We start from the raw sequence: 13,363 nt of genomic DNA, 5'->3' as shown, positions 1-13,363 counted from the left end.
GCTGCTTTCACCACTGGCCCTGCGCTCTCTTTTATCAACTCAGACGGGAAGGGAAAATGTTAACTTTTCAGCACCTCAGACAAAAAAGCAGCCTTGGATTTTGTGTTTTACCAACATGCATTTGACATTCATGCAAGGAAGCAAGTCAGCATGGCCACAGAGCCTTGTGCCTTTCGTGTCTGTAAACTAGAAAAATAGGCTCCTTTCTGTAGCTGTAATAAGAGGAGATTTTAATAAATAACAGTTGTAATAGTTAGATAAGAAGATCAATGCCACTCTCATGTCTGTATGAAGCTTCAGCCAGCAGCTGGTTTGCTTAGCTTAGCCGAAAGACTAAAAACAGTCTGGAAAACGGCTCGCCGGGCTCTGTGTAGAGGTAACAAAATCCACCTACCAACACCTCAGAACTGAGGTCAAACGAACGGTTTATTTTCGGTCATTGACTGAATTTTTTAAACAGTGACAGAAAATTCTGAAAGCCGTCTGTCAGTTTGACAAATTAGAACACAGAGGGCGAGCTACCATAACTTTTAGTAATTCAGAGTGTCCAGTTGGTGGCACGTACATATTAATTAGTTGTTGTCTAGTCCTGTCTTTGATATCATGTGCATGAAGCTGAATATTGGAAGTTTCTTTGCTTGGTTTTTGTCTCTGTTCATCTTTTTCAATCGATGTAGTGCTGCAGAGCACAGCCAAACAATGCTCTGCCACTTTTTCTCAACAAATGAAGCAATAGTATATCTTCAGTTTGCATATACTGTTTGAAATTCATACATACACATCATTACTAAAGTATATGTCATGCAAGAGAGACAGCAAAATAAAATGGAATGGACAAAGTTCTCATTTTGGCATTTAAGGATTGCTGACTGATTCACATCAGCTCATGCATTGAATAACATGGAAGAAAACATTCCACCCTTAAAATTGGCAGTAGCTGCTGGCAGTAGCCTTTGAGTGGCACAGTATATTTACTTTTTTCTCAGTCTATATCATCTAACTATAAATGATGAAAAGGCAGCAAAATATTCTTTTATTTTAGACTTATAGCTGACTGATGTATGTAAACTTGCCAATGAAGGAACAGTGGTTGCATAACCTTTGAAAAGAACCACAGATTAAACCATAGGCATGTCATCCTTATAAAGAAAACGTTCTACAAGTTAATTCTGTAACTAAAAAATGAAAATGAATGAATGAAATTTTATACGCTGTGGAAAATGTCTAATCATTTTTGAAAAAATGACGGGTGATAATAGATCAGATAGATGACAGAGTTTTTATCAGCCTGTCTGTCAAAATGATGAACAATGAGAAAGTGTGACGCAACCTCTGCCTCTAAGGATACGAGAGCGATATCAGTCTTCTGGTGTAACAAGGAAGCATATAAATAGTGTTTTACCATAATGTAGAACTGTTCCTTTAACTTGCTTTTTTTTTTGTAGCACAACATTAAGTTAATGCAAACATGCAAACCATGAAATGATAAATGTCTTTTTCAAAATAATAGTATTTAACTAAGCACACAGTAATTTCTGGACAGTAAACTATTAGAATAAACATATTGGAGCCAAAAATGTAACAAACGCCCCTAGTTGTTTTTTGGAGTTAAAAGTCAAGCTTCCCCCAGCTTTACATAACTACACAAACTGTGAGAAAACAGACAGCCTCACATCATTAGTGCCATATTGCCATACTTTTCTAGATGGATAGAATTGCAACTTGAGGTTGAGTGTTCACAGGACATAATTTAACCTCGATGACTCCTCTGATAGCCAACAGTAAAATCCTCAGACCACCTAGAACAGTTTAAATAACTAACAAATTGGCAAAAGAATGCAATTTTTATTCATTTTCATGTTTCAGGAAATGGTGAATTGATGGTACAGCATCATGTTCAGAGCGCTTGGCCAACCACTCAGTGGGATCTCATGGGAAAGCATTGCCATGGTAACAGAGCCTAATGGTCGCCAGTGAAAGCACTTAGACAAAGTAGGGAGTTATAACTGAGGTATTATTTAGTTGCGTCCAGCCTGGCATGATTACACCTTATCTCAAAGTTACACACCGCACTAAAATAGCATCTCTGTGATGTTGTTGCCATGGAAACTCAGTCGGCTCTCAGTTTGAAGTGACATTTTTTTTAATGAGAGAGAAATAAGCAATGTGGGAAGGTGGCTTTATGCACACAGTATGAAGAAGGTTGGGATCAGAGCAACCGGTGTCGAGACTCTAACAGGCATTTATATTTCCTGTTCCTCAGTGGAAACATTTGTTTTAGACAGTAAGATAGTTTCAGCCACTGATCAGTTTCTTTACCAATCTTGATGCTGTGAAAACAGGCAATTCCTCATTCTCTTAAATTTGTAGTTGAGTAAACATTTCCACCAAATATAGTATCCCTCTCCAATCATCTGCCATGTTCAAGAGCTGGCATTTCTCTCAATTAGCCCGATGCCCTCAGCCATGAGGAGCGTAGCCCCGAGGTTAACGAAGACCGGAGATAACCACTGAATGCAATCATCGACACGCTACTCGCTCAGCCTGCCTCCGAGCTTGGATCTTTTCTGCGCTTGGCGTTGTTTGCTGATTGGATTTCTGCTCAGTTTAGCCTAACACTGGACCTCCTTTCATTACAACCCCCCCCGTCCACTCACCCACCTCAAAGCCGATACTGCCGGCCCAGTCTCATTTCCTCTCCTATTGGTTTTTAGAGCCAGACACACTTTCTACTTCAGGAAAAAAAAACGCGTTCTTTCTTCTTTTTTTGGATCATCAGGAGGGGTGGAATGGTGTGATAGATTCACACATCTATGTCACTCTGACGAGCATCATGGCCCCTGCCTGCCTGCCAGTCCGCTTGGCGACGGAGCTGCCAAACGCCTTTGGGGTATTTTTATTGCTTTACCCGCCAAGCATCTGCTCCCAATTACCCAGAGAGGACAGCTCTGATGCTGGACTTTAAAGCGAGCTAACGGGCCGCTTCAGACAGCCGAGAAGTTTGTGCACTAATTAAACTCAGCGGAAGGAAGCCGGCGAAGCCAAGCCGTCAGTAATGAGGACCCCCCAGATCAGAACAGGGTCGGCAGGCCTGGCGGAGAGATTCATTATCAGGCGCATCGGCTAATTATCAGCAAGGCAAAGCAGAGGTTCTCCCACCAGAGCAGGTGTGATGGCGGCAGAGGTTGTCAGGTTGCAGGAGGTGTGGAGATTATAGGGGTGGAATTCACACCACGGAGAAAGGCCTGTCTCCAAAAGCGTCTAGTAAGGGCTCTGTTTGACTCAAATCAAAACTCAGTATTTCTCACTAGTTGGTGCTATTCTTGGCTGCTTTTTGGCCTGGGGCTCTGAGATGAGCCGAGCCCGGATGCTCAATGACACGCTCATACAGCACATCCACTACGGCTTTGCAGAAGGTAGCGGGGACGGCCACAGCCATCACAGTGTGATCGCTGGGCAGCAGCACACGGTGAAATGATAGATAGGGATACCTGCAGGGTACAGTTAACTCACTCGCACTTCTGCTGCTTTCTTTTTTAGATCGTTAGCTTCACACTGTCAATCAGGGTCGGAGACTTCAGCAGAAACAAGCAGGATCGTCATAAATTTGTGATGTTTTTTAAGCATTGTTACCATTTGACTTCATAAATAAAACAAGACTAACAGGTAAAAAAAGGCATGAATAAAACAGGGTTATGAGAATAAACCAAACAAATAAGAATGAAATGGTTGAACTTTTACTTGCAGCAGTGATTTTGGACTGTAGCCAGCCTAATACACTTTTTAAGGGCATTTGCAAGTTCTGACAAAATCTGAAAATGTTCTGAATCAAGTGTTGAACATCTAGTAAACAGACTCTTTTTCTTAATAAATCTAATACCATGACATTTGGAGAAAAAAAAAGGCTTTTGTCTTTATTAAGTTGTTGGCAAATTCAGAGAAATGTGTTGTATCTGGTGTTCAGATTCCGAAAAGAAAGAGCACACACCAATCATATCTCCAAGCTGTGAGTTATTGATTTGCTCTCACTATCTGTGAGCTGACAAATGCGCCCCAGTCGCTCTGTGTGCTCTCTCCTTTTAAAGTCTGGATCCCTGGCATTCAATAGAGAATCGATCACGCAGAAAGGATGCCGCGGTGATTAATTGACTTCTTCACTGATCTAGCCGATTCCTCTGTGTGTGGTCGACCGGCGGAGTGATGGATTCAGTAGCTCTCTTTCATCTGTGTCTATTTCTGTGTGTGTGGCCAGGCGGGAGCTGTGAAGGACTACATTAAGATGATGCTGGAGGCAGAGCAGCTGAAGTTCCTGGTGTTCGCCCACCACCTCACCATGCTGCAGGCCTGCGCTGAGGCCGCCATCGAGGCCAAGGTAACCTCAGGCGCTCCGCAAGCAACTGGATCTTTTAAAACGTGTTAAAAGGATTCAAAACAGACTGCTGGTTCAAACTGAAGTTTCTTAAAACTAGAGTTTATAGAGGCATAGGTGAATTCCGATCCAGTTACAAATACAGGTTGCAAAGGCACGTCCTTGTAAGTCTCATCCTCTTCCATATCAGCTCGAAACATAATACTCTGCTAATTACAGGGACATGCTCATCTATTTATGGATGTATGGAAATGTGAGGTACATTGATGATGACTGAACACCATGCATCTGCCACTTAACATAACATAACATAATGTCACTTAACCATCAATTTTCTTTCTTATTTTAAACATAATTTCAAAGCTTTAGTGTGCTATGATCAGTAAACCAGCTTCCTGTGTGCTTAGCCGTTATTACACAAATAGGTTGTTTAAAAAACCATCTATCATGACATATATCCATTGTGTAAAGAAGTAGATGAAAGAGGATTATAAAAAAGGAAAGGATCACAAAAAAAATGTACTAGACTCTGTTTTGGTCAACCAACCTGCTTCAGCATGTCCACTCTGAGTAAACCAGACAGAAAAAATTCAGTCAATTTTAGCTGCACACCTTCCACAGAGAACCTCAGTAATGAGTCCTAAAATGCAGAAATGAATTAGCATTACAGCATCCCCCAGTTCCCTCGTCTCAAACTCAATGAGTTTTCTGTGAATGGGTTTTTGGCTAGAGGCCTAAAATAAAGTCTGTAGTTAATATAAGCTTTAGAGACATTAACGTTTTGTGCTACAACATAAAATATGTCAGTAAATACCCCACTGTGAACTTTAAAGCTTTATGTGTCTTAAAAAAAGGTGGTTTCTAACAAGTGGCTAGAAGAGACTACAGAATGTCATCACAGCGCTGAATGTGGCTTTATAGCCTCGTAGCGATGCCAACGCGTTTTAGCCTAGCAGTAGCTTTTTACTTATAGTGATTGCATTGAGGCCTCAAAAAACCCTGAAAGTGGTGTTCATTAGTGAAGATTATCTTGCTGAACAAAGCGTGACAGTATCATAAACATTTGTTTGACGCAGGGATGATTTTCTGCTGTAATTCAAGTTTCAAAGTGAAAATGCCACAGGCTTTTTGACATAGATGCCAGGGTGGCACTAATGGCTGTGTTGGCCTAAAGAAAATCTCATTCTTGTATTGTAGTGTCCTCAGTTCAGAAACAGAAAATGTAGCCAAATACTCAGAACTTTACCTTGGGTGCTCTCAGTGTAATCTACAACATCTTTCACCATTTATTGTCAATGGAGCAGCTCCATTTTTATCCCTCTAACTTTTGGATTTGGGAGAGAGTTGTTCATGTTTACTATTGTTTTTTCGACACACTTTGACCATAGGAGTAACAAATTAGATTTGAAAATGGGTGTAATTCTCTTTTAAATGGTCCTGGTTTGTAAAATTAAACCTACTAAAAGACTCGGAGGGTTCTCAAAAGTAAAACAGATCAGGTTAAAGAAAGCTCAAGGTCACAAGGTGGTAAGTTTACTGCTAGCAAATCTATCTGTGGTTTTAGAAAGTTGATGCTAGATAGAAAACTGGTAGACAGAGAGAGAGAGAGCTATCTTTCTTTTGCTAGTTAATAATTTATTTAACTAGCAACATATCTAGCCATCTATCTAATTCTACCATCTTTATCTCACTATCTATCAATTTCTCTATCTAGCCTTACTTAAGATGTTAAAAAGCTATAGAGCTAGTTAGTTACGAGCTATGTAGCCAACATCAATTTACACGTCTCTATCTCTGTGATAATCAGAATTTGAGGCATGTAATCATCGTCGTTTAGTGTGTCAGTACAGTGACTAAAAGGTTTTGGTATTTCATATCCAAGCGCATTTCTTTTTTATTTTATGTGCAAGAAAAGGTAAGTGTCCTCCATGCAGCTGTCAGTTACACATCATGGCACCTAACCATTAATGTTCTTTCTTATTCTGACCATAATTTCAGAGCTTTTGTCAGCAATGATCAGTCAGAAAACCAGCTTCCTGTCCACTTAGCTGTTATAACACCACACTCTTAAATAGCTTCAGTCTGGTTTCCCAAAACCTCAAAGAGGTGGTTTAAAAAGCGCTGGACTTTGTGTTATTCTTGCACACGTCAGTTGCTTTAAAGCAAGAGGGAGCGCTGTTTCTATATGGTTGATATTTCATTTTGGCAGAAATGGTTGTTTCTGTCATTTCCATTTATGATTTTAAATTTTTTCCCAGCTGCAGAGACCTGAAATGGCCATTAACAGTAACCTGGAAGCACTAAATGTGCAGAATGTATTCATATTTTACTCCCTCTTCCTGGCTAACCAGAGATAATTGGCCCCATACCTAAGTTTTATTCTTTCATCTTTTGTCCCTCTGTGTTTGTATGTCAGAACCTTACATATCTGTGATAATCTTAGACGCATGAACACGAAGCTCACATGTTGGGCTTGTGAGCTTCAGTGGGAGCTATCTGGCAGATGTTACCAGTCATGTACTGCAAAGTTCAGATGTACAGTATAACACATGTACAATATTTAGATAATTAACTAATTATAAGTTGAAACGCAATAAATCATCTCTTAAATAATCTATTAATTATCGTCTAAACGTCTTTTTCTCATTCTTGAAAAGAAGTCTACTTTTTCTCTCTCAGAAAGTAAACTTTACTTCCACAGTTCATCTCCCAAGGCGTGTTTCACAAGTCATCACAAGCAAACGATGTCTCTTAGTTCAGTCCCGACAACCTGTGAAAGAGTTCATGAGTGTGCCTGCATGTGTGTGTGTGTGTGTGTGTGTGTGTGTGTGTGTGTGTGTGTGTGTGTGTGTGTTTGTGTGTGACGCAGGGGTCGAGGAGGTGTTGTCGAATGTAATGCAGGGGCACGATGTGTGATAGCACATTCCACTGCGAGACGCTCGCTCTCTGGTGCGTTCGCACTCACCAATTAACAGAGATGGGCTAAAAAAAGAAATGACAGGCAACGGGCTGCAATGAGAAGCTAGGCAGAGGCGACTCACATGACGTTATCGCCGCTTTTATGCTCCACGCTTTACCATTTCTCACCTGCTGTCGATGTGGTTGGAGAGTTTGTTGAATAAAGTTGTTTTATACTAAATTAAGTGCAACTCTGATGAAACAGCAGGTGGATTTTTTGAATGTTTTTATGGGCTTGAGATGCTCAAATCTAGTGGATGTTTAATGCTCCCTGAGCACATTTATGTGACCTTTATTTTTCTGGGAAAAGTCAAACCGACCTCTGTGTTCTTTCTCAGCAAGGTTCTGCTTCATATTCATGCAGTTGCTGTTACATTCATATGTGGGAGCTGCACAGTACAAAAACACTCTCCTACTGTCGGCCACTAACCAGCTCTGCAGGACCGATGGACCCAAATCAAAAGAGAGCAGTGGCCATGGTGCATTAGCAGCTCAGTGAATGTCAAGTTCAGGTTTAATGAACACTGAGCCGCCGCTGGCTTTGTTTGGCGTTATAAAATGTTACGAAATATTCTGTCATTACTATTGCTCTCATTTTCTTTCACTACTGTATCTAGTTCACTGCGGCTCCTCTGCTCATGTCCTCTATGATGTGTTCATTCACACTTTTGTCATTGAAATATATCCAGTTTGGAGGTTAATGAAATGCTCCCTGCCTTTAATGCTCCAGTACAACCTGCACTGGCTTTTTAGAAGCGAACAATGCTGTCCACCACAAACTGTGTGAACCTTCAGTTGATTCAGGGGGATATGCAGACAACCACACTTACATAATCTCATCCAGTTATTTGGAGGAGCACTTCAGATGACAATCAAGCTCTGCTGCAAAGGCTTAGAAGTATTTCGGCTGTGTGTGTATTCACTTATACACCTGTCATAAATAACATGTAAGACTTGGTTGGTCTGGCCTTGAAGTTGAAATTTTGTTTAAATTTAAGTTGAAAATATTTTTTTACAGAGATTTTCAGTGAATTTATGTTTATTCAAAGAAAAAAAGAAGCAAAAATCCAGTTGCCCATGGTTTTAAGGCATGTTTTCTTCAAAAAATAGAAATTGATTGATTGATTTTTTTAAAAAATTATGTTTAAAATAAAATTTAAAAAATGTTTTTTTAGAGAAAACTTTGATATGAATTGCTATCTTTTTAAAGTTGCTGACAGTTTTATAAAAACCTTAAAAAAAATTGGAGATTTCTTTTTTAAAGAAATAAGGTTTGAAAGGCATGCTTTCTAAAAAAAATCTTAAAAGATTTGGCCCATTTTCTTTTTCGTAAGAGTTTGAAAGGCATATTTTCATTAAAAATAGCCAAAATGAAACCATTTATCACAGCTGGAAACTATGCAAACAGAAATTAGCGTGCATTTTCAAATGTCTGACAGTCCATGAAAACATAATGGGAAACGCTGAAATTATGTTTGAACAGAGTTTGAATCTGATTGGTTTAAAAAAAAAAAAGCTGGGCAAACTAAAAAATATATATATTTTGGTTCCTTGAAAAGTCACAGAAAAGGTTGAAATTTTGTCCATGAAAATGTGTGGGAACCCTGAATATATCACTGTCTTTCTCTTACAAATGAAAACATGATGAAAACATGAATATTATTGCAGCTTGAAAGCTTTTCCTTTCTCCAAATGCAACAAATGATTCTAAAAATGAGCTTTTCATTCAAACATTTCTGTTTCTGTTCCACGGCAGCCGTCACTGTGTGGTTTATCACTGCTCAACTGTCATCCTTTGTGAACTGAATTTTCTTCCAAAAAGTAAACATTCTGTCGTCTTGCCTCTGTTGTTCCAGGCTGGTTATATCCGTATCGACGGCAGCGTCCCGTCCTCAGAGCGAATCCAGTTGGTCCACAAGTTCCAGAGTGACCCAGAGACGCGAGTGGCCATCCTGAGCATCCAGGCAGCTGGTCAGGTACTCACACACTCGAACACTCTATGACATCATATCTTTGATTTCAGTTGCGATATACAAATATAAAAAAAAATGAAAACAAAATCTGCTATTCAAAGAGTCACAAATCACATTTTGTGCTGGCATAGTCATTAAGGAATTATTCAATTTAATTACATTTTTTCTAAAGCGACATGGTGCAGATACTTTTAATTGAATGAATACCTCAAGTGCTGCTGTCTAAACCTGTGTTGCACTATGTAAGGCAACGGGATGAATAAAGTCATTTGGTGCATGTAAGCAATGATAATGGCTGCTGTTTGTTGAATTAAATCATAATCAAGGTTTGTGCAAGAAGAAAAAAAATGCTGTGAAAATGTGTTTTACTCTTAATAACAAACTTAATAAACTCATTGACATCTATTACTCCGGGTGACAGACCGTGTGCACAAATGTTACGCATTCCAATCAAAGGAAGTAGGTGCTTGAAGCTCTTCTATGGCAATTAGCTGCTAATATTCTGTTATTAAAAAGGATTTCGCCAAATTACATTTTATTGGATGTGGGCTGGAGTGTTCCATTTGAGCTGGTTGAATAGGACATTTTTGCTCTAATTGAGCTATTATTAGTGTGTGTCTGTGTGTGTGTGTGTGTGTGTGTGTGTGTGTGTGTGTGTGTGTGTGTGTGTCCTCTCCAGGGTTTGACCTTCACCGCAGCCAGCCATGTGGTGTTTGCCGAGCTCTACTGGAACCCCGGCCACATCAAGCAGGCTGAGGATCGAGCCCACCGAATCGGGCAGACGTCCTCAGTCAACGTGCACTACCTCATCGCCAAGGGCACCTTTGACACCGTCATGTGGTCCATGCTCAACAGGAAGGTACTGCGGGTGACACACTGGGAAAGATTTATGCTCAGCCTTTGATTCATTAACACACATTTCACCAATTAATGTCATTTAATCTGAATGATAAATCACTAGAAACACGGTCCAATATCACCAAACATTTATGTCAAGGCATATACCTAATTAATTATCAATTTAATTGAATATGATCTCACTTATATACTCATCTTCTATCGATCAGCCAATCTCTGGAGAAAAAAGTAACATCAAACATATCATACACAGCAACTGCCTGAATAGCCTTTTTATCAGTGTTGTAGGATATGTCTGTTTTGCTGAGCTATTTCTGTGTGTGTGTGTGTGTGTGTGTGTGTGTGTTTGTACATTTGTACATACACATGTATAGAATAGATGGATAAGATAAGAAATAGATGATTATTGTAAAGATGGAAGTTGGCTGTTCAAAAAGAGATGATCTTCTGTATTTCAGTGCATATAGTGTATGCATTCATGAACACACTTGTGAAACTGATTTGCATGTGAGAACAGGCTTTCGGGATTTGCGTTAATAATCACACATGTCAAATTTTGTAATCAAAACTGATTTATTTCAATAGTTTTGTTTAGGATATGATTTGTAAAATAAATAATTAAAACCAAAAAGAAACATAAATAAAAAACAAACAAACAAACAGAATGTCCTCTATGTCCTTCAGGAAACGGTGACCGGCAGCACCCTGAATGGCAGGAAGGGTTACCTGGAGGCTGCCGTAGGCGACAAGGACAAGTGGGAGTTCCTCAACTTTGCAGATGCGTGGACGCCGAGCGAGATGGTGCCGCCGCTGGAGGGAGACGCAGGGAATGTGAAGGATGACATGTTCTTCACTCGAGTGAGTTCATCAGAAACACCAGTAGGAAGGGATTATTTTAGTTAAACTCTTTTTAATTTGCATCTGAGATCATTAGAAAAGGAAGGTTTTTAAAAATGGACTGATTATTTGTTTTTTGCCTTTTAAATGCACAAACACAAGAAACTCCAACAACACACAGTAACCCAAATAACTAACCACCTAAGTGAGATTCATGCTATCTGATGTACAGAGCACATTATCTCCTCAGACATATAAACTCACTTGAATATGTTGGGATCTATAAGTTTGAAGATGTCATATCTTTGTACATATATAAGCAAACGCTCAGTCCCATTACGGTCGACAGTGATGCAAGAAATAAACATCAGGAGGAAAAGAAGATAAATCATAATTAAAGAAAAGAATAATTATCATTTTGAGACTGAAAAATTAGCCTTTAGGAAGACAAAAATGTCGGCACTAAGATGTGAAGCATCAGATGAAAGAATGGGAAAACTGTGGCATCCTCATACTCATAAAAAACTTACAGCTGCTAATTTGGCAAAGACCTGGTTTGGATCTTTGTCAGGTTAAATGGTGATCTGACCTGGTCGTTCGATCAAATAGTTGTAGATTTCATTCACTTGTGCCATTTAGTTGGATCATTTTGCTAAGATAAGCAAAATAGGGAAACACTGTGACAGACTGACACATTTAGTTTATTAGTCGCGGGGTTTCCATTACAGATTTGCGCAAAACTTAAGAAATACTTACAAAATGTCATCAAAAGGTTTATTTCTATTGCTGCTACCTCACTATGTTTAATCTTTTCTAACTGAAGGCGATGTAGGCATGTTAGGCGAGCGACAATGGAAAGGCAAGCACCTTACACATGGTAGCGGCCACTTATGAGGGATTTCTGGGATGTGATAGTCCACGATTTCACAGAGGATTTGTGGATTCAAAACTTCCAGATGATCCTCTCAACTTTTGCAGTTACGTGATGCAACAACAGCTCTTGTAGCTCCTGCTGCATCATGAGGGAGCCAGTTCCTACTGACAAGCATATAGCCATAGCATCATGTGACCTATAGAAGCAAAAAAAGTGTTTCCATTGCAGTTTTGTGAAATATGGCTTTTTCTAATTGCCTGAAATACCACCTCATGTGAACGTAAAAACTTTTTAGTGATAAATTATTATTATTTTTTTTTAATTGACATGTTCCATGAGGCGTATTTTATATTTGCAATTTCATTTTGCATAGTTTGAGGGTTAATTGGAACCCCATCTAATATATCTTTTCCTCTCTGTTAGTCATATTGGCCCCCATTTATAAGATGAACCTATGACACAAAACTGGGTTTCTGGTCATTTCCACGCAGAGCTCTGCATTTATCAATGTGAATGTGAGCGGAGGCTAATGTTCACTCAGCGGTGCAGCAGAGGAAATATGGCTCAGTCGGAAAATTGTTAATACACCATACTCTGACTGACATTTTAAGTGTTTGCAGCCACATATTAATTACTTTAAAATGTTTAGTAAATGTTAGAAAATATTATATTTTGAAACAACCTACTTCAGCTCTTTCACAGCTGGCGGTGTCCCGGCTCTGTGGGACTGTCTGCAAGCTGAACACAACTCCTGCATGACCCTAATTTATCTGAAACTTTTATTAGAAATAAATAAATTAGTAAAATTAAAAAAGCAGCCCCAGTAATCATGGCCACATTCTTCACATTGTAAATCAGTTATAAGCTTTCATGTGAATTTTCTAACAATATCACTGTGACATAATATTATTAATATATGTCAGCTATGGGTCAGTACATATCGTGGATGTATAAATTTCATATTCTAGTCTTAACCGAAGTTCGATTCTTCACTGCAACACTGTGGACCGCAGCAATAATTCCTTACCATTTTTTTGATTTCCTTTGATGCCACTTTTCAGGCGCAAACAGAACGAGTTTGTTAAATCGGACCTTAGAGGTCAGCGTTTCCATTTCCAGCTCAGATGAGTTTTATTCTCTTTAACGTATTACGCCTCTCCATGTCGTAAACTCTCAGGGCAAGGCTTCCAAACTCAGAATAAATCGGGGAAGAATTTGTAAACGACGATTGTTTTCAGTGGCTGCGTTTATCAACAGCCGCTCGTTTGTACGCTGTGATCGGTGAGATAAGACCGATTCATGAATCACACGTGAACCCTGTCTTAGGTTGATTTCTGTTCTTGGATCTGCGCTGGTTTGTACGCTGGTTTGGTAAATGAGGGCTAAAGTGCTGAAATAAAAATTTGACTTAAAATCTCATGTTTTTCACCAGTTACAGGCATTGTGTTACTGATTCAGCACTTGGTTGCATATTGTGGCACCAGTTGTTTTACC

The 13,363-nt window shown here is 39.3% G+C and overlaps 1 protein-coding gene across 2 annotated transcripts in view; it reads left to right on the top strand.

Moving 5' to 3' along the window:
• Positions 1-13,363, top strand: part of zranb3 (zinc finger, RAN-binding domain containing 3) — a 102,263-nt gene that overhangs the window by 33,947 nt on the left and 54,953 nt on the right. For both annotated transcript variants that reach the window (XM_042513403.2, XM_042513402.2), the window contains exons 9-12: positions 4,253-4,372; positions 9,184-9,303; positions 9,980-10,159; positions 10,843-11,016. In XM_042513403.2, coding sequence (XP_042369337.2) covers positions 4,253-4,372; positions 9,184-9,303; positions 9,980-10,159; positions 10,843-11,016 — 594 coding nt within the window. The remainder of the gene's footprint in view (positions 1-4,252; positions 4,373-9,183; positions 9,304-9,979; positions 10,160-10,842; positions 11,017-13,363) is intronic.

This window comes from Plectropomus leopardus, chromosome 24 (assembly GCF_026936395.1).
Source record: "Plectropomus leopardus strain MGB_pleo_1.0 chromosome 24, ASM2693639v1, whole genome shotgun sequence".
Taxonomy (NCBI): Eukaryota; Metazoa; Chordata; class Actinopteri; order Perciformes; family Serranidae; genus Plectropomus; species Plectropomus leopardus.
The sequence above is the reverse complement of the archived record's forward strand: the minus strand, read 5'-3'. Positions and strand labels throughout refer to the sequence as shown.